We start from the raw sequence: 22,656 nt of genomic DNA, 5'->3' as shown, positions 1-22,656 counted from the left end.
GTGATGCCCACTAAATACTAAATGCTCTAAATATTTTAAACATTTGGTAAACAATGCATATTTAAAATGTTCATCTTACTATAGTAAAACTGCAACCTTAAATGGTATGTTGCTTTAAAAAGGTAAGAAATTAAAGAAATTTGTTATTGCATAAGGCATAAAATTGGGCTTTGACAATTGTTCCAGTTTACATTCTAACTTAATATAACAAAACTTATTACTAAACACATGTGAGCCATTTGGTGACCATTTAAATTTAAGTACTTAACCAAAGCTCTTCCTGGTGAAAACAAAGAAAATACATTTAAATGTTTTATAAGAAAGTCATAAAAATGCACTCCATGTGTCAGCAGTACTGAATTATCTTGGAAGCTTAAAAATATGTGCGTTCCAAAATATTGTGTATTTATAGATTCAGTTTATTTATCTGTTATCAGAGTCTTAAACACAACTGAAAACTGAACTAACACAGGAACTTCAGGTAAACATTTTTTATGTATAGAAACCATTTAATGAACTCTGAAACAATAATAAAACTTTTCAATTAGTATTTAAAAAAAACTGATTTAAACGGACATGACTATTTTTCTGATCCAAAATATGTAGCTTGAAGTCTCAGTTAACAACTTTGAAATATAAGGTTTATAAACATTGAAAGTATCTTTTAATTTTATATAGAGAAAATCTTAATACTGTAGAAATAAGAGTTGGAGATTTTAAGGGAGGCTATAAAGTGGAATATTATCAACAGCTGGATCCACTTATCAAGCCTGTTTAATGACATCATCTCGCTATCACCATGAGTTCTCCCTAAGTGCTGTAGAGTTTTCTGCAGGAGGGAACTCATGCTTTCCAAGGAAATTCTACAAGTGAAAAAGGGAGAAATCAACAATAAAAGGTGTTATGATAAATCCGACATTCCAGAAAAGCATAGTTTTTTAGGACATTGCCTAGTCTAAAATTTTTAACGTAACAGTCATTCACAACGCCCAGCTATGCTGTTTCACACTCTCGCCAGCAACATACCACATTTCCAATTTCTCCACATCTTCACCAACATGTTATTATTTTTTTAAATAGCCATCCTACTGGGTTTGAAGTGGTACCACATTGAAGTTTTGATTGCATTTCCCTAATGACAACTGATAATGAGTACATTTTTATGTACTCATTGGCTATTTACATACCTTCTTTGGAGAAATGTCTATTCAAATCCTTTGCCCCCTTTTAAATTGGGTTGTTTCTGTTGAGTTGTAGGTGTTCTTTATATATTCTGAATATTAACCCTTACCAGAGAGATGATTTACAAACATTTTGTCCCATTCTGCGGATTGCCTTTTCACTGTTGATAGTGTTCTTTGATGCACAGAAGTAAATTTCAATGAAGTCTTATCTTCTCTTGTTGCCTGTTTTTATCTCATATCCAAGAAATCACTGCCTAATCCAGTGTTGCGAGGTTTTTCCTCTATGTTTTCTTCTAAGAGTTTTACAGTTTTAGCTATTATGATTAGGTCTTTAATCCATTTATCCATTTTGAGTTAGTTTTTGTATATGATGTAAGTTAAGGGTCCGACTTCATTTTTTATATGCTTTAAAAAATGGTTACTCCAAAGATTACAACATGCATCCTCTACTTATCAAAGTCTGGTATCGACTGGTATACGTGTAGAAAAGAGCTGACTTGGCAGGCTTGAGACTACGATCCTTAGAAAGATGGCTCGTAAGGGTGGCCCCTGGCCGGTGTCTAGGGACTTGGATGTGGGGAGGGTTTCCGCCAGTCCCAGGAGTCCTGGGAATGGTTTACTGTGCCAACACCGCACAGACAATGTGGCTGATGCTGAACAGCTGCTTCCCCCTCGGGGTCTGGAACTTTGGTACGTGCTGAGCAGTAGGCGCCTGCATGACCAGTCCTCCATAAAAACACTGGGCACTGACTCTCTAACGGGCTTTCCCGATGGACCTTTCCCATGTGTCGTAGCTCACTCCTGGAGGAAATGAGCACGGCCTCAGTGGCTCCTCTGGGAGAGGACTCCTGGAAGCTCGTGCCTGGCTTCCCCCAGACATCCCCGTGAGCCGCGCCCTTTGCTGGTTTAGGTGTGCATCCTTTCGCTGTTGTATAATCACGGCTGAGTCTAACTGTGTACTCAGTAGTGCCAGTTCTCCTAGCGAGTCACTGTGCCTAGGGGCCCTCCCGCCAACACAGGATGTTGTACCCTCTTCCCAAAAGACAGGGCACACTTAATCTCTCTCAATATCCGCACTGTCACATATGCTAATCACAGGAGACCCTGTGCCAGCGCCGCTCGCGCTCGACACCGCCAGCACGGTCTGATGCATGCCACTTTGACCTTCGCTCCTTTCGCGCCTTTGACCTTCCGTCTAGAGTCACTTTCCTTCTTCCTAGAGAACACTCTAGAATTTTCTTTACAGTGGGTCTTCTTCTAATTATCAAATTATCTTAGTTTTTATTTGAGTAAAAATATATTTCTTTCACTTATTCTTGAAGCCTCTTTTCCTGAGTGTAGAATCATAGGTTTGTAAAATTACTTGATGGCTTCTGTTGAAAATCAGACGTCAATCTAACGGTTGTACTATTCTTAAGGTAAACTTTTTTTCCCTATCACTGCTTTATAGATTTTTTTGTTTGGCTTTGATTTTTCAAGCACTTTTCTCCGATGTACTGTCTTCTTATTTTTCCTGCTTGGGATGTAAGGGGGCTTTACTGAATTTATGGCTTGATGTTCTTCATCATTTAAAAATTTCAGCCATAATTTTTTCAAATATTGTGTCTGCTCTATGTTTTCATTTTAAAACTCCAGTGGCACAAACGATTAGGCCTTCTCACTATAACTTTGTCTCTTACCTACTTTTGTTTTCCTTTTATTTGTTTCAATCCATAGTTTTTTCTGACCTTTCTAATTCACACTTCAATTATTTGTCTAATATGGTATAGGACATATTAACTGAGTTATTAAGTTATTCTATTATTCATTAACGGAATTTCCATTTTAAAAATACTTACAGTTCTATATTGAAATTCTCAATCCTGACTTCTGTCTCTAAATCTGTTAGTTTTTGTGCAATAGATCACCTTCAAAACTTAGTAGCTTAAAATGATGGCCACCTATTTATTTGGTCTACAGTTAGCAATGGGGTGGCCTCACGTGGGTGACTCTCCTCGTCTTGGTCGGGCTCGATCAGGCATCTATGGGCAGCTGCCAGGTGGGGTAGGCTGACTTGTAGAGCTATGCTAAGTTGTCACATGTTGAGGGGCAGCTGGCTGTAGCCGGAATGGCTCTGCTATCCCCCTGTAGTCTCTCGTCCTCTAGCAGGTATCGGGTTTCTTTAAATTCCCTGCCACAAATTTCCAAGAGAGATCAGAGCGATCAAGGCGTCTTAAGGACTAGGCTCGGAAATGACACAACTTGTCAAAGCAAAAGGCCATGCAGGTTCAAGAGGGTGGGAGAATGCTCCACTTCTTGATGGGAGGAACTTCAAAGTCCCATTGCAGAGGGGCATGGATACGGTGGGGGGCGGGAGGGACAATTACAGTCAGTTCTGCAAATACACATGCTTTCTGGAGCGCATCTGATAACTTAAATAACTGGAGTCGCTGTGGGCAGTTGCTGCTATCTAGTGCTGAAGCTGGCTTTCAGTCCTGTGGTCTTCCTTCATTTATGATTAGTTATTTTCACTATGCACTCTTATTTGCAGAATAAACAGTATGTGCAAAAGTGTTGGTAGAAATAATGAGGCCTAAAACGATATTACTTTCTTCCCGAGAACTCTTACCTTTACCTCCTCTAGGTGTGTGGCAGAGCTGGTAACCCTGGAACATCTCAATGCCACTTAGGAATGGCTTCTGAAGCTGAGTCAGAGCCCTCTGAGGGACTACCCAGTTCAGAGTTATTCCCAGAGCACAGTCCGTCGGGGACCCAACCCCGCAGCACCAAGGCCCCAGTCCCCTGGCTCCGGTGCTGTCAGAAGGGTTCCCTAAGCTCCCAGCTGCCCCTCTGCAAAGAACGCTCGGGGAAAGTGGTCCCAAACAGTGGGCACATTTCCGAGGCTCGTCTTCCCTGTGGCTGGCTCAGAATCATCTTTCTCTTGATAGCTCTCCAGGGCACCTCAGGCAGATGTTCTTGATATTTATTCAGCTTTTCTAGGTGTTCTCCATGGAAAGCTGGCTTTAAGCACCCAGACAGCTCTAGCTGGAAACAAGTCCCCATCCACTATCTTGTATAAAGGGATTCCTCTAAGTCTGCGTGTGGTATCTGAACATAGAGCCTTGTATTCTTCGATATACCTTTCTTGAGGAGGCGGAGCTTCATACCCGAGTACGGACAGCGCATAGTGACGCGCATCGACGCGCATCTGCCCAACACGGCAGGAACACTGGCGTGTAACTCCTGAGGGTGGGGCACGACAACGCTGCAGCTCCCACCGTGCCCTCTCTCTGCTGTCTCCTGCCAGCTGCCACCGCATGAAGGAGCTGGAGCGGCCCTGTGAGAAGACCCACGTGGTGGGTCAGAGGCCTCGTGCCAACAGCCGTGTGAGTTATGTGAGTCATGTGAGTCGAGCCTCCTGATGGCTAAAGCCCAGGCCGGCATCTTGACTGCAACATCATGAGGGTCCCTAAGCTGAAACCACCCTAAGCCACTTCTGAACCCTGGTCTGCAAACTATGAGGTAAACGTGAGGTCAGTTAAGTTTTGCATAACTGGTTTTGCATTAATAATGAACTACTACAGTATGTTTGTTTTTTAATTTTATCATATTTTAAATTTACTGTTCTTTTTATTTGGAAAAAATGAAATCAATAGCTCAAATTTTAAGTAATAGTTAAATATAAAAGATATGACTGACTTACCTCTTATTGCTTCTTTTATTCCTAACGAGAAGCAGAGTTTTTCAAAACAGATGAAGTCATTTCCACAATAGTATTAATAGACAGGCCATTCAGGAAACCTTTATGATTTATTCTTACTTCCTGAAGAGCATCTATAACATGATCTCTGTGCAAGAGGGAAACACACATGGGCATCTATCCTTTCCAAAGGTAACGCATCCCAGACACGGCTAAGTTAGTGAGCTCACCGACATTTTTACATACGAATTTTACAGCCAGTTACAATATAATGTCGTTACCTGCTAACTTCTGGATGCAGTTCGGCCAGTCTCTTCATGATCTTAGTAAAGCTACGCAGGTTCAGTGTATTTGGAGGTATGAACTGAACAGGTGGGTCAGGTAATAATCTAGTAGACTCAATCTGTTTACAGTTCTTCTTGATACCCTAAAGCAGCATTTAAAAAATTTTCTTAAAACTAGTCACCATTAGAGACAATCCAGCTTATTCAATTAAAATAAAATTTTAAATTATAATTACAGTGGTAAAATTATAATAATTACAATAATTACAAATTGTAAAATCAAAATTCCTAAGAAATTTATTTTGATTTGAGATTATTTATAATGAGTAGATTTACTTGAGCTGTGTTCAGGACCATGTACTAAAAGAATGGCAAACACATTTCCTTACGGCACCAATAAAGTCTAAGAGGCTATGTCTACATCAGCCTTTCTAAACCACAATCGCTCATCGGAGCCACAGGACACAGAAAATGATGTTAACTAGTTTCTCAGTTTCTCCAAAGACAGGATGTGCCTAGTTCCATTCTAGATAGACAGGAGAGAGGTTAAAATTCATTATGTACACTGGATAGCTTAGGCTTAGGGCATGAAGGCTTAATTCTCTTACCCAACCTGACGAAGAAAAACTGGTCTACATGGTAGTTATAAGTATTCTACGTCTTATTTACTAACATGTGATGAATACAAACTGTATGCCCAGGACTGTACCACATGCTGCTGGTGGTGGGGGGAGCTAGTAATATAAAACAGAATGCCCTCCATTTGTGGACCTTATGATCCAGTTGAAGAGACAAAATTAAAATGATCAATTAATTACTATTATCCAGGCAAGTAGGCTGCAGAGTATATGAAACCACTGTAAATCCCATAAAAGTTCAACAAAGAGCTGAGACCTTAAAACCTATTCAAAATCGTGCTAAGATATATAACACATTAGATCTGTGACATCGGAATATTATATATTTCACTTATCTGCTATTGCCTTGTCTCCTTCACTAGATTTAAGCTCTAAGTTTTTGTGTTTTGTGCATTGCTGCTTCCCCAGTGCCTAGAAGTGTACACAGCTGGAACGTAATAACTGTTTGTTAAAGAAATGAAACATGGGATATGCTAGTTTAGTGACAGCTGAAACCAGAGAGCATGACGTTTCCAAGCAAGAGCCACGTCGTGGGTAAACGACTATGGCTACTATTTACTGAGTGCGTTCGCCGCGGTAGGCACAGTTCTAAGCGCTTTTCTGTATTAAACTCATCGAAACCTCACAACAGCTGGAACTATTATCCCCGTGTTAAGATAAGGACACAGAGGTTATGTAACATGCTCGGTCATATGATGAGTAGGTGGCAGAGCCGGTTAAGAATGTGTTATTCTTAATCTCTCACTATTCTGCCTCTCCGCTGTAGACAATATTTTCTAAATGAATAAATATAATGAATAAATGATGACAATCCAAGAAAAATAAAGGTGACAGGGAACTGCTGGAAAGGTAAAAGAACATGAGAGCACAGTTCAGCAGAGCCAGTAAAGGGAACCTCTCTATCCACATCCTCTAACGTACTCCTGCCCTGGCCTGTGGGGCCCTATTTATACCACAGAAGCTCCCTTCCCTCTGCCAACTCCACGGCCCACTGCCCCAGCCAACGGCAGTGAGAGTGCTGGCACCTGAACTAACGAACACTGAAATCACAGGCTGAGTCAGTGAGGGTCCCGCTCTAAAGAATGAGGAATTGGAACACAGAGCAAATGAGTGAGTCCAATGACGGGAGTTTCACTGAAAAATGCTGTCGAGTTCAAAGGAACCAAAATAAAGCTGAATGGAAGAGGAGGAAAGGCACGAGCAGACAGGGAAAGCCAACGTGCAGAGAGGCGGAAGGATCGAGCACCCAGGGCTGCAGAGGCAAGAAACCATGTCCTCTTCATGACGGGGGCGGGGGACGCCACCGTCCTCAGATTTCCAGGTCAGGCCCCCACGTAGCCCGATAGCACATTTCCTTCTTTCCTACAGTGGACTGAAGCTACATACCAAGAAATTCATCCTAAACACGAAGCGTTGCGGAGACGAAAGGAGAAGAGGTTCGAGAAAGGGGTGATCGAGCGTCAAACAGACCGGATGGTCAGAAAGCAGGCAGATGGGGGAAAGATCAATACGAAGGTCACCAGTGACAATGGAAAGAGCAATTAAAATTTTAGAGACTAAGTCAGATTATCAGGATGAAGAAGACAAACAAAGAAATCAAGGCACTGGATACAAACTTGTCTGGGAAGCTTGGCAGTGAAAACACGGGACAAATAGGGACGGTAACTTCAAAAGAATGAGAAATCACGTGAAAATCTCGCCGGGGTCAGGAAGAGCTGTGCGTGAGCGAGGGGAGAGAGAGGCCTGCGGGGGGCGTGGAGTCACTGCAGGTGCGGAGAAGGCACGCGGAAACTCCGAGAACGGAGTCACGGAAAGGGTGGGGTAAAGGGCACAGTCAGGAGAGATCTCTTTATCTTGTTCAACAAATATCTGTTCTTCCGTCCGTTTATTAAAAAGAGATTTGCTGTGATCTATAGATTAAGAATAATCCTGGTAAAACTCAAAGCAGGACTTTTTGGTAGATAGTGACAAGCTGAGTTATAAAATTTATACCGAAGGACAGAGAGACTAGAATAGCCAACTTTTGAAAAAGAAACGCTAGAGTACTCGTTTTATCTTATTTTAAGAGTTACTATCAAGCCACAATCATTAAGATAGTGTAGAATTGGTGGAAAGACAGATTGATGAAAGAGAACTGTCTAGAAATGGACCGACATGGACATGGTCAACTGATGTGACAAAGGTGCGAAGATAATTCATTGCAGACAGGACAGTCCTTTTAACAATGACGCTGGAGCAATTCCGTATGTAAAACAAAAACCAACACAGAAAAAATGAAACCCCCCATCTCGATCACACCTCACATTATAAAGAATTTCACTGAAAATCTTTGTGACCATGGGTTTCTTAAATAAAATACTAAAAGCACAAATGAAAAAGGAAAAAACTGATAAATGGTACTTTGTCCGACTTAAAAACTCCTGCTCTGAAAAAAGACACTATGAAAAGACTGAAGACGAAGCGCAGGCTACGAAAGAGTCTGCACATCACTATCCATCCGCCCAAGAATTTACATTCAGAACATACAAACTTCCAAAACTCAGTAATAAGGAAAAACAACCCAATAAAATGGTCAGAATATGAACAGGAATGAATTGTTGATGAACCCAACACCACAGATCAGTCTCAAATGCACGAAGGTAAGTGGAAGAAGCCAGACTAATAAGGCTACATACTATTCCATCACATGACATTCTGGAAAGGGCGAAATGATAAAAGAGCCGAGCAGAAGAGAATGTTCTGGAAAAAGGGACTGCTCTGTATCCTGACTGGTGGTTACATGCCCATATGCGTTTGTGTGAACACACAGACCCCAAAAAGGATGAATTTTACTACACGTAAACTTGTAAAAAGTCGATGGACGCCGACCCGGCCCGGGCGTCTCGCTGAGCCGTGGAGAGAGAAGAGAACAAGGCAACTTCACCATTTTCCATGTGGTGTTTCAAACCTCAGTGAGGTAAAGGTGAGGGCGCATGTGACGAAAATGATTAAATGTTATGATGTCGACAATTATGAGATAAGGTGAAGCTGTGATAAAGAGATCGATGGAGTACTGTCCGAGAAGAAAGACGCAAAAACACTGCAAAGCCCTGGCAAAGAACCTAGCGAAACGGAGGAGAGTTTTCTGTAGCTGGGCCTACGAAGATCTACACCCCGCAGGAGCAACCGGGGCCGCGCACCACAGGTCAGAGTGGATCTCGGGTTAAAATCATTCAGACTGACGTTCTCATTCCTACTCCGAGATGGCTGTTTGACTTATTTGTTCTACAAAGTTACTTACTGCAATAGACCATTTAAGGGATCTATCAAGAAAACTAACCTTCTGGTCAAAATGGACAAACTCATTGTCTTGCTCAGATCCTGGCTGCCTCGGCCTAGTTCTGGGCAATCTAGAAACGAAGGAAGCTGCGTTGACTTCTTTGCTGGCGCTTTTCTCCGAATTATTCAAACTACCTCTATTTCCATTTTTAGAGGAAAGTGGTGATGTATATTCTCCAGGAGTCTTAACAAGCCGCACATTTACTGATTTTCCATTTATTTCTATCCCATTCATTTCTTTCACAGCCATCTTTGCATCATGGTTTTTTTTTAAAGCGAGAGATGCATATCTAAAATATAAAAGCAGAAAAAAAAGCGTATGCTCATAAATGACTTTAAAAAAATTAAACACCTATTTTTAATAAATTTCAGCCTCAACTACAAAAGGAATCTTCTCTTAATTGATAAAGATTTTAACATCTGAAATAAACAGTTATTATGTTTAGTGACGAAGCAGGAAAGGCATTTCCACTGAGCTAGTACCATTACTCTGAGAGTTTTGAATGTTCTGGCAATGTCACAAAACAGAAAGTAGCAACATACATATGACTAACTATATGTAGATGATACAGCTATCTACCTAAAAACATGAAAACATCTACTGAGAAGTAATTACAATAAAAAATAACAAAACAAAAATCTCTGAGCACCTGCTACATGCCAGGCTTTATTTCCACCGCCTTATTTATTTAACCAATAAGCAATACTGTGAAGGTACAGATATCTTGTAGATAGAGTCTGAAGTACAGAAAGGTTAAGTGATTTGCCCAAATTTATTCAGCAAGCTACTATGGAGCCAGGGCTCAGCCCAAGCCATTTAGCTGTGCACTCACTCTCGTCGCTGATGCCCTCTGCCGCCCTAGGAAACTCCCCCAGGTGTCATTAGTGACAAGCTAAAAGGTATAATGAGAGGAAGATCTGAAGGAGCACAGTCCCAACTCACGACTGAAGCCACCTGTCGATGTGTGTATCTCTACGAGACTGGGAGACTCCCATGCGTACGGCCCTGACTACAGCACCGTGTGGCTGACATCCAGGACAGACCCTCTGGCACACAGCAGATACCTAGCGAATGTGTAGTTACTGAATTTGGAAACATACCTGTAATTAGTAGAAGAGTCATAAATTGAAATGTCAGAAACTTGGTATTTCTGAAAATGAAACCTTAAATCAGCCTAAAAGAGAAATAAAAGTTGGTAAGAGGTAGAAAAAAACAAATAATTGAAATACAAACACTTAATAGATCTAAAAATGAAGCTCAAAGTATACATCCTGGCATACCTCAGATACTGAAGGGCAGAGACCACCAACATGTATCAAATAACCTTTATCTCTTCGTAAGGGTTCGACATGCCTTATTTCTGCTACAGAAAAAGATAATATACAATAGTGGATGACCATTATTGTAACAAGAGTTTTAAAAGAAAATGTGAAAATTGTTATTTTATTTTATTTTTACTATCATAAGGCTTATTATAAAGTCATTAGCAATTATTAGCTCTAGATTGAAGACCAAGAGCCTGGAATATAGTTTTAAGATTTCTGGGCCTTAAACATATCTTCTTAAAATCAAAGAGGCTGGATTGGTTGACAGTAAGTCTCTCGTAGATCAAAAATGGATCACCTAATATTGATCTTGTAGCTCAAAAATAACGCCTAAACAGAGTAATCAATGACATCAGAACTAAGAAAGTGTCTGCCGTCTATCTCTGGTTCAGAGAAGTGCTATCTTAGACGCTGGTGAACGCGAGATCCTAACCACCGCCCCCACCCCATACACACACACTAATGCCGGCTAGGGCTCTCAATGTACATTCCTTTGCTGAAGGGAAAATCACGCCAAGGAAACCTTTAAGTCAGACGAATGTCAACAGCAGGCACATAGCTTCTTGGTAATGGTAACAGCACATAAAAGAAAGGGGGAGGAACAAATAACTTGAGAGAGCACTACTTTGGAAATCACAAGTATCAGGATTATATTTTTTTTCAATTGATAAAAAGACTGCATTTTCACAGTCTCTATTTTGAAGAGCACCTGGTCTGAAATAAAAAAGGATTCACTATCAGACCTATACCTGGCACCCCGGGGATACATAATACATATTTGTTGAATGAATTCTTAAAGTGGCTTTTATTTATATGTTTTATAATTTTTATATAATGGGATACTTGTAACTTTTATTTTTTTATTACATGACAACAATAGCCTAACCCTTACTGAGTTACGCAAAGCACTTTATATACATCATCTCATGTAAGTCTCATGACCACTCTTTGAGGTACAATTGCTACCATTTCCATTTCCCAGGTAACGACATTGAGGCCCCAGGAGTTTAGGTCACAAATCTGGTCATGTGATGGTGTTGGAATTCAGGCAGAATCTTTCAACTCTAGACGACAACACCTAACTTTCTCCATTAACTTTGATTAACTTGCTAATCTCTTTGGCTTATAATGTGCTCTCTGGAGGAAACAAGGAAACTAAATATTTATATTGATAATTTACATTTTTACGTTAGGGTGAGGAGGAAGCGAGGGCTACAGTAGAGTAGAAAGGGCGGTGAATGAGAATCGAGACGCGTCCATCCTGCCCGTCACCTCACCTTGCGCTAGCTCTAGTTCAGTACGATACGTCTACTACACACCCCGTGGCTGAACGCTGTGCCTGGCACTGGGGATAGGCAGTGAACAAACGTGAAAAGACACCTGACCCGAGCTGACGTGTTTAGTGGGAAGGCAGTCTACATAGCAAACAAATAAAACACGCAGCACGTGGTGAGTCACATGGAGGAAGACACAAGGAGAAAAGTCACAGTAAAACTGGAGGATTTGCCATTCATTTTAAAACCGTACGTGAGTATTAAATATGTGCATAAAATACATCAAAGAATGGTAAAAAATACTGATAGTGGTTCTTGCACACTGGAGACACTTCAGGTAATTTTAATTTTCTTATACTTTACCATTTTATTTAAACATCTTAACAAGCATTATTTATATGAGTAGGAAAAAACAATAAACCACTGCTATTATGTAACATAAAAGAAAAATCCTCCTAAGTATTCCGGAGAAAGTAGAAGACAATAGCAGAATATCATTAGAAATGACAGAAGGGCAATCATTAGACACTAGAGGGCAGTTCCACGATTTTCAGTGATTAAGAACGACCTAAAGATGGAAACGTCCTGCAACCGACCAAGCTGCTGTCATCTGTCAGGCCAGCCTGCTCAAGGGACCTGGGGAGCTTGTTCTGAAACGAACATTTTAAATGGATTGACTCTTTTAAAAAACTGACCTCCAAATGGCTAATTTTCTCATTTTTTCTATTTATAAAGAAAAGCCACAAACAGGAATAAAATATTAAAACAGCTCGGTCACTCCCAGGAACACAGACGACAAGAAGCACTGCCGTACGAAGGAGTCAGGTAAGGGTTTCTGAGTCAACTGTTCAGGACTCACCTAGAGCACACTTCGCATCCCCTCCATCCTGTTCTGTTTGATTCCCTTGTATTCCTGAGACGTCAACGCCTGTCAGGTTCTCCTTAGCATCAAACCAGTCTTCACTTACTTCCTGATTATTTTTGCAGTCTGAGAAATTGAACACAAGTAGCTATGAATTATGTAATACCCCTCTGAGAAGTTATCTAAAAAGCTTCTCAGAATGAATCAACATGACAATTACTAATTTTATGTATAAATTTAAAAATAAATATTAGCAAAAGAAGAGAATTAAGTGAAGCATAAAGATTCTCTGAGAAGGGATTTTCAGCAGTCCCTGAATAAAAAGTGCTTTTCGGTCTGCATGATCTGTTTTCCACTTTTGCTTTAATTAACACTGATTCCTGGCCTTACTTTTCTGACTCTTAAATTATCCTTTATCAAAGACACTCACTTTTCTATACAGACTAATGGTAAATGTTTTTAAAAAGGGATTAAGCAGTACTGCATCTATGTCATTAAAAATTGAATTAATGATCTTTTTGGAATGATAATCTCTTTTCATAGAGGACAAAACCAAAAATATTACACACGATTTAGAGATAAAAATTGGACAGAATAATTTTCAGACTGGAAAATGTGACCCAGAAGAAAAGCCTGTATTATTTGTTGGCATTATCAGATATATTAAACAACCTTAAAGATGTCAAGTACATGCAAAAAGAACATAATATTCATAATCAGAATGTTGCCATTCAGTCAATTAAAAATATTTTTCTGATTTACTGAACGGGCACTGGGGATATCTTAAACCTTATGATTTGTTTTCTGGCAATGACACAAGACATTTTTATACTGACCTTTATCATCAAGTTTCAGTTGACTAAAGCATACATCTATATCATCATTTTTTAAACCATCTTCCTTGGGTGACGTACCTTGTTCAGGTTGACCAGTGTTGGATAATAAAGATAGCTGAGGATTAAAATAATAAAAACAGCGATAATAAGTAAGGACTACCAGTTCTGGTGCCCTTACTGTGTGACAGGCGCTCTTCACTGGCATCGTCTCCCAACGAGGCTATGAGAGCGAAACCATGACCCACCCGAGTTCACAGGTGAGCAAACTGAACCTAAGTGACTTGTTGCTTTAGGTCTGTCACACAATTAGCAAGAATTAGAATTGGAACCCAGTCTGTGTATACTGACTACATGCTAACACTGCCATTATTTAGCAAAGCGTGGCATATACACACAGTGCACAGAATTCGGATGATTTTTGGAGGTGTAGGTATAAGTATTTTTCATATTAACATTTAGCAGTTATATATTTAATGTGTGCTTATATATATATGTTTTATAGTTATGGTTAGTGATATTTCTTTCCCATATGTAATAGTTTGTTAGTCTTTACATGTAAATTTTTTTAAAAAGAATTGTTTAAAGAAAAATACAGAGCAAATAACATTATAGGTAATATATGGCTATGGAAAATTGTGAAGATGGCACACAGATAATTAACACTTAGAAACACTACACTACACTAGCTTTAATGCAAAACCTATTAATTTAATGAGATATATATTAAAATGTAATCCTAACTTAAAATACTGTTTTATAGCCAAAGCTGATTATAAAAATGATAACTGCATCTTGTACTTTTAAAAAATAATTGATTGTTCTCCCCAAATAAGCAGGTTACACATACCAGTGCTATCATTACAGTAATGAAAAACAACCACTCCAGAACATTATGTGATTCAATGGACAAGTTGTGTAAGTAAATTATGTAAGGAATTTGAGGATATAAAAATCTGGTTTCAGATCTGTTAATTCTTTGTGGATAACTGAGGTTTTTCTTTTAAAGAGCAGAACAATGTAATACATAAATTGTTAAAGTAATTTATTTCTAATCATTTATATTAATAGAAAAGAATATAAATCAATCAAGTATTTCGTTTTTGGCTTTGGAATGCATCTTATTATATAAGACTACCCAAATAATATAACCTTGGGGTTAAAATCAAAGCCAGAAAGTAGGAATAAGCACCAACTATCCTACCCCATTGCCTCGCTTGATAATGGAATATAACATGTTTCTGTATGACTTCACGATCTGCAGAGTGCTTTTCCACAGATTGTCACGGGACAAACATTTCCTTGGGGACTAAGGGAGTTCAAGAAAACCTATGAAAGACATTTTAAAACTATTTTCATCATTTCGATAAAGGAGGAATTAAAATTTTGCCCTTTTTGCCCTGACTAAAATGAGTAAGATATTACTTTACTCTACCTCCCGAGATGAATTTTCTAAGATATTAGTTTTTAACACTGGATCAATGTGATGGTGGCCTTAAGTCATAGGCTGCCCGAGCCAGTCCAGGTTTACATTGGTTGTCATGGTGAGTTATTAGCATTACCATCTTTCATCCTCAGAAGTCTCCTGGTTTGATGACAAACTATATGGTTCTTCTGCTTAACATATGTTACTGATGTCTGTTTGACCAGGTCATTATTTGCCTTCTAACCAGCTAGGGCACAGAGTAAGTTGGCTGAGTGAAAAGAAGGATGGGAGAACTTCTACGAATTATAATTTACTTTGCTTAAGCCATAAAATCAAAGATTCCCACTGATGAACTATTAAAAAAAAAATCTCACTTGAGGCAGTGTCTTCGTTAGGCTCGAAGAAACACCAGCATCACGTGTACTTTGATTATCTAGTTCAGAATCTGCTCCTGAAAAGCTAAAGAGATAAACATTTTATTAGAGAATTTATCGATGTTCTAAATAAGGGCCAAAACAGAAAACTTAAAGTTAACTCAAGCAATTTTTAAGATCTAACGAATTCTAAATTAGATGAAACCATAACTTACACGTGTGATTCTTTTTTCATCAGCTGAAAAGACAGTGAAGAAAAATCTTTTAGTTTAAAATGTTTTATATAAATGAAGTAAAAATTTTGTTCCTAAAATGTAAATAAATACATACCCTAGAAACAAAAGTAGCGAATGCAGATAATAATTTTGATTCTACTGACAGTGGGGGCAGTTCTTCCAGTGGTATGCCTTTGTTTATTTTTTCTTTCAAACTCATGTATCTAACTTTCAAGTCTCCCAAAACAGACAGCAGTGCTGACCCCAATTCCTTCTTAGTAGAATTACTTGATAAATTCCTGTTTAAAAGTTAAGTTCACAAAACTGATTTAGGCCCGAGTCATCCATTTAACTCTAATATTATACTATACACTTAGTTCTAAGTACCAGATCTTTAAAATTTTTTTCTTTTAATGTTTAGTAAAAGAAAATGAACCACAGAAGATGTATTTTTCTAGGGACAGTACCAGCGATCCTCCATACATAAGCCAGAGAGAATGTGATGGAACGTCATGCGAAATGCTACAACTGACTTCATCTGTGCTTGGTCTTTATAAGAAACATCGAATCTACCTTTTTACTGGATTCGTTATCCCAACATGGACTACTGCCTCTCCATGAAATTCAAATGTATTACTTTTTAAAATCTAGGTACGATCTACCTCTCGTTTTGCCCTTCACAAATGAAAATTAAAGAAATTATCTAGAATAAATTTAAAGCTGGTGATAGATTTCTAAGAAGACAGTTTTAAAACTAACAATCACCTATTTAATCCTTCCCTGTTTTCCACGACCAGTTTGTAGATGTCGCTGCAGTGGTGCTGACACATCTGGTAGTGAACATCTACGAGGTGCAGCTCTGCTTGGACGGCTCTCTGCGTTACGCTCCGACAGCACGTGGATGGCACATTCTCCTCCATCGCTCGAGAAGGCTGCGGTTCCCTTTAAAAGGAAGCTTAGATTAGGTGAGATGCCCAACATCTTTCTGTGTTACTGACTTATCTCTAGAAATAGGTTTTAAGTTTCTTAGATTTCCCTGTTACGTTTAAATCAGTTTCCACCAAGCATGGAAAGGCTGCAGGTACAGCTGCGGAAAACAAAGACGGCAAGAGTCAAAGCTAAATATATTCTTTCTAGAAGTCGAGGAAGTAAATAATTCTCAAGCTCACACTTTCTTTTGCAAAAAAAAAAAAAAAAAAAGGATTCCAAAGTAAACTACTGATATTATTTATCCAGAATCAACAGGTTTCAACCTGAATTGAGCTTTGGTCAACATTTTTTTCAAGTTATAAGCATTCCGGACAGAAACTGTTCTTTAATGTGTTATCCTTTTAAAGAAAATAGACATAATTTACATTTTTCTTAATAATTATGGGTCATTATTATAAGGAAGTATTTTGCTGTTATATCAAAAAGCCCTAAATCACTGCATTTTTTTGAAACAGTTCTTGCTATTATTAGTTGCCACCTCCAGCTGTTCTCAATACTTCTGCCTCTGTAAAGCAACACTTCCAAAGGACTGGATACTGAATTGAACTCTTAGAAGAAATGAAGGAGGAAGGGAAAACTAAATGACCTCAGAGCATGAAAATGAATCTGGCTTCTCAGAGACTTCCCTTTCCTCTTCCCTCCCCCGCCTCCTGGTTCTCCATTGTATTCTGAATTATAAGGGTATATAATAAAGGCAAAGTAAATTATACAATGAATTAATATCAAGATTAAAATACCCCAGTGAAAGTAGCTCTTCACTATTTTCCAAAGGTGCTATTTTGTTTTGATCTTGAGAGCGATCAAATGAAAGACAATTGAGTAATTAAATCAGTATGGATTTGGGTTGAATAAATAAAGATGCCATAAATTTTAAAGAAATTATTGAGGCCCAGATCTCAACAAGTGGAAAAGCTTTAAAGTTGTATATTATCCTAATATTTATCTGTTTGAAGGCAAATGGCCAAAGCAGATGATTCGTTAACGTCCCTTTAAACTATTATTCTACATGGGGAAGTACCCTACAAAAAAGCAAATTACTATTCTGATTTTTTTCCCCACGTGCATCTACAAGCTTATATATCTAACTTACCTCTCAGGATGTTCCTTTAAGTCTGTAATAGAAAATGTTTTTCTTAATTCCAGGGAATCCTGCAAAGATGATTTAAAATCAGATTAGAAATATATGGCAAACACCATGTGTTCTATCTGGAGTTCCAAACTGGTACCAGTCTCTAATGGACTTCGTGGCAATAGCTCCCACCAGGAAAGGACAGGGCTGGCAGCAACCTATGCACCTTTTTCCTCAGTCTAGCAATTCTCACAAAAGCCTTAGGAACCCCTGCTAAAACGCAATGGACCAAAACATTTACATGAAGATAACGCTGCCTCTTCATAAAGTCAAATAAAATTCTATTATTAATCGTACTGGTTTTACCTTATTTAGGAAATTCCTATCAGGGGTTAAACTGTCAACTGAGAGAGATTTCCCCAGTGATCCTTTTGTCATAGCCATCCGTGTACGTTCGCCGTCCTGACTGTGCGACCAATCTGTATGACAAGCCACACTTCGTTGTTTCTCACTTTGCCACTCGCCAGGCCGTTTTTTATTCATCATCGTTATCTCTGTGTTGCTCGACGTAGAAACCATGGAAGGTCTTGCACTCGTCGCTCTGCTGGTTGTGAAACAAGCCCGAAAATCAGTGCTAACGTCCACCGTCTGATTGACCGTGACGACACACTTGCCCGCGCCTGGCTCTGACTCAGAGTGTGTTTCCTCCACACTGTGAAAGCATGTTTTATTTGTGGCACTGGCGTCGGCAACTTTCAGGGAGCTCTCTTCTCTCACTGCCTGATCACCTCTGACTCGAATCCTTGGCAGAGCAACAGAAAGATCCAAGGCTGAGTTAGGAGTGTTTTGTAGGCTTCTATAACGTGAATATCCACAGGCAGAAATTACCGAGTCATCAAAAATAGAGGTCCAGGAAGTCGGGCAGTCTTCACAAGGTTGTAGAAACGCCTCTAAAGCTTTGTTCTGTGGTGGTGTGCTAGGGTTTTCAAGGTGTACTATTTCGTTCACAACAATTGCATCTCCACAAAAATCTTTAGTTTCAATTACTTCAGATTTCATTTTGCCAGTATAAAATTTAGTTTTTAATGCTTTCTGAGGGTTCACGAAACCACTCTTAGATTGAGATTCCTGGTTTTCGGGGGGACTGCTCCTTAGTATAATTTCATCAAATACCATGTGGTACAGCAAACTGGTCTCTTGTTCCTTCCCCTCTGCATGCTTTGGTTCGTGAGAGTCTCTTAATGTAACAGAATTCGGGAATTTGGAGACATGAGGTGAATCATCTTGTCCATAACCATCGATTGAATCTGAAGAGAAGCTAGAACTACTTTCCAAGGTAACATGATTAACTTCTAGATTGCTAGCATACTTAACTTCATAACCTGAATTTCTTAATCCAGCAACTTCCAGGTTAGATATGTTTAATGTTTTTGTTCGGTCAACAGATAAATGGGTACTTAGATAATCTTGTTCTACTGCACTGTGATATTCCTGCTGTGAGTCTTCATCTGTATCGTGCTTTTGCATATCTTCAGCAGTTTCTTTATACTCATCATCTGAAATCTTAAAGATTCTTTCCAAGCCAATAACCTTATTACCTTGATGTTCCAAAATATCAAAAAACACCTCTTCTCTTTTCTGCATTTTAGAATCTAATTCTGAATTTAAATGAATAAGACTTTTATTCTTTAGTTTTGACTCTGAATAATGTATAGAGTACGTCTCATTCAAGAAAGCATAGTCAATACTGTCTTCAAACTCACTTGACTGAGAGTGTGTACTCTCTACGTTAGTGTCTGGATTCGTAGTAAAAGATGGCTCCAATAAATCTGTTTTGTCAGTATTGCAGAGTTTTTTGTCATTAGCTCTTTGTTCTAGGGCCAAGGAATCCCAGTCATCATCAAGAAAAGTCAATTTGGCTTCATTATAATCATTGGAAGATAATAAATTTTCTTCTTAGGATCTGAAGGCTCATCTGATTAAAAAAAAAAAGGATAAAATGTTAACAGCAGCAACATTACAGAATCTAAACAGTAGAAAAGACCTTAGATGGGATCTGGTCCAAGCTCTTCCCAACATAGGAGCACTTCTTACATTATTCGTGACAAATATCCCTTACGGTTGCTGCTATAGACTGAACTGTGTCCCCCTCAAAATTTCTATGTTGCAGCCCCAACTCCAAAGGCAACGGTTAACTGGAGATGGGTGTTTGGGAGGCCATGGGGGCTAGATGAGGTCGAGGGCGGGGCCTACTAGATGGGACAAATGCCAGAGGGCTTGCTCTCTCTTCCCTTCCACGATGGGAAGACACTGCAAGAACTGTGGAAGTCTGTTGTTTAAGCCACCCAGCCTGTGGCGTTTTGTTATGGTGGCCCCAGCTAAGATAGTAGCCAACATTCTTCTTAAACTCTTTCCATGGCAAGGAGTTTACTATGTGTAAGGCAGCCACGCCATCTGTGATGTTAGAGTGCCTCCTAGTTCCAGCCTTAGCCATCGCAGAGACAGAAGAAAGAAGACATGGGTGCTGCACCCAAATATTTATGGCTTCCAGAGTCGCAGATGAGAAAAGCTCACCTAACTGGAATCCAGCTAACGAGTGCTGACAGAGTTGTGTGGATGAGCAGGGAAATGCTTAAGAAGAGAGGAGCAGCAGATTTCAGAGAAAACTTTACATTTAAAAAAGTGTTTTGAAACAAAATACAGTTGTCTTAGGCAAATCAAACAGCATGCGTAAAGTCAGCTGTGTGAAAGAACATGGCATTCTCTGGAACTTGTAGGCCACCTTATCTGGAGTGAAATAGCTCTATGGAGTGACAGGACAGAAAAAGCCTTTTGTAATGTGCTAGGCAGTGTGGCTCTTATTCTAAGGCTACAGAGGACTGAAAGCTTCTTAAAAGGGTAGTCATGTGAACGGGATGGTTCAGACACCCTGGCAACACGAAGAATGGCAGCCTGAAGGGGAGACCAGAGGCCGCTAGAGCGAGAGTGCAGATGTGGGACTGGAGAAGACGGCACTGGTATGGAAGTTCCGCAAATGACAAGACTTGGTGGCTGATTAGGAATGGTAGATGAGGGAGAGTGAGCTTAGTGAGTCTCAAACTTTTCTCGTGGTCTAAGACACAATCAGAAACACGTTTTACATCAAGATCCAGCGCATATTCATGTGTGTATAACTGACACAAAAATTTTACAAAAACAGTAACTACTCTACGTCCAAGTGTTCTAGTATTTTCTAGTCTTATTGTTTTATTTATTTATTATCTATCTATCTATCTATCTATCTATCTATCTATCTATCTATCTATCTAGATATCTATTTTAGGCAAGGCAACCCTTGGTTGACCTCACAGCCTGCAAGGACCTTGTCAGTTTACAATCCCTTACTTTTTCATACCCACAGCACCTGGTCTTCCTAGGTGGTCTCCCATCCAAGTACTAACCAGGCCCGACCCTGCTTAGCTTCCGAGATCAGACGGGATCGGGCTTGTTCAGGGTGGCATGGCCGTAGACATTTTCTAGTCTACTTTTTAAAAAGCTGATCATAATCAGCTAAACTGATTTCATGACTCACCAACTGGCCACCGCCTCCTTAAACATTGCTCTAAGATAACGCTAGGGTTTACAGCTGGTATTACAGTTCAGTGGGAATACTCGGAGCTAGAACATAGGGGCTTTATGAAGAGGAAAAGCGGGAGGGTGGGGGGGGGGGGAAGATAATGAGTTTATTTCCAGGCATGCGGAGTTTGAGGTTACTGATTAAAACACACGGATTCAAATGTTTGCAAATGTGGGGCTAGAGCTAAGGAAAGCACTGCTAGCTTCAATTACAAACTCATGGGTCAATTGTGTTTGTACAGGTATTCATTATATATTTTGGATACTAATGATTTGTTTTCATAAGCGATTTTTCATAGTTCATTGCTTATTTTTTTAACTTTTTGCAACATTCTACCATGGTTTTTAAGATTTAGTTAAATGGATCAGTCCTTTCTTCTCTCCCTTCTGGGCTTTGTCTCTCTGACCTTTCCTACTACATGATTACAAAAGTATTCTCCTATAATTTATTCTAATTATGAGTGTGTGTCACACTTAGCCTTTTTACACTATGTAGAATTAATTTTTCTCTAGCATAAGTTAAGAATCTAACTTTTTTTTCTAAAATGGTCAATTGGGTTAATACTATTTGCTGAATAATCCATTACTTCTCTTCTGACTTGAAACAACATTTTATCATATTCTAAAGTCCTAATATTTCAAATCATAAATATTCATAGGCACATAAAGTTTAGTCATCTTGCTTTTTATGGTCTTGTTATTTCCTATTTTTTCTTCTATCATCACCACAGAAAAAGAAATTTCTCATTTGTATGTTTCACAAAAACGTACAACTTGGGTAGCAGAGGCCAACCCGCCCACTTTCCACTTAAGGCAACTGTGCTTGTCCCAAGTTCCTGAAAGCCCGGCTGGACACAAACTCTCTCTTCCGGTTCACCATCGCTCTCTGAACATCCCACTTCCCTGAGCGATCCTGTGTAGGCTGCCCACAATCACCCACAATCACCCACAATCACCAAAAGTCACTTGCAGTTCGCCGACTTACAACATGCAGAGCCTCACGTTACCAGCGGCGCTTAGAAAGGAGCGGCCCGGGGGGAATGCTCTGGCCAGTGTCATTTAGGACCTCTGCCTACCCAGAATAAAGCCGCCGGCCTGTGTCCTCACCTTTTTGGATGTTTCCTCCACTATCGCGGTAGCTTTTACCAGGAGCCGTCTCCACTACTGCAGTGGCCTGCATCTCTCAAGGAGGTATGTTCTAGAAAAAGTATAAATATTGAACAAGTATTATACTTGGCATTATATTTTAAATATACTAAAAAACCAAATAATTTGACAAAGTGGCAATAATAGTCAAAGATGCTAATATAAGAGGGCTAATAAACAAAGCTAGTAGGACATTCGAATAACTTTTTAAAAGCATAAATTGACAGGTACATAAAAGACTACTATTTAAACATACAAGACATATTCTTTTAAAATTTCCAAAGAACTTTCAAGAAAAACCACAATGAATGTTATTAGGCCACCAAAATCACATTATTCCAAAAACTGGGTAATAAGGGCTGCAGTGTGACCCTATTTATGACATATTTGAACCAAAATGTTCCCAAAACAAATTGGAGACTT

At 39.3% G+C, this 22,656-nt stretch overlaps 1 protein-coding gene and 1 non-coding gene across 2 annotated transcripts; both read right to left on the bottom strand.

The window, feature by feature from the left end:
* Window positions 1-493: 493 nt before the first annotated feature.
* RBM44 (RNA binding motif protein 44) lies at window positions 494-22,267 on the bottom strand. The gene is given in 16 exon segments (XM_039860554.1): window positions 494-863; window positions 4,867-5,011; window positions 5,145-5,290; window positions 9,105-9,393; window positions 10,205-10,278; window positions 10,385-10,464; window positions 12,563-12,691; window positions 13,402-13,516; window positions 15,199-15,283; window positions 15,414-15,436; window positions 15,529-15,712; window positions 16,179-16,355; window positions 17,494-17,552; window positions 17,839-19,421; window positions 19,424-19,447; window positions 22,195-22,267. Coding segments are annotated over 15 exon segments (3,165 nt in total). The 3' UTR covers window positions 494-863; window positions 4,867-4,887.
* On the bottom strand, window positions 20,864-20,982 carry LOC120601892 (5S ribosomal RNA). The gene has a single exon (XR_005652581.1). It is a non-coding gene; the product is annotated as a 5S ribosomal RNA (ribosomal RNA).
* Window positions 22,268-22,656: the final 389 nt, after the last annotated feature.

The sequence above is a fragment of the Pteropus medius genome, unplaced genomic scaffold, assembly GCF_902729225.1.
Source record: "Pteropus medius unplaced genomic scaffold, Ma_sr-lr_union100, whole genome shotgun sequence".
Lineage (NCBI taxonomy): Eukaryota > Metazoa > Chordata > Mammalia > Chiroptera > Pteropodidae > Pteropus > Pteropus medius.
This window is presented reverse-complemented; position numbering and strand designations above follow the sequence as displayed.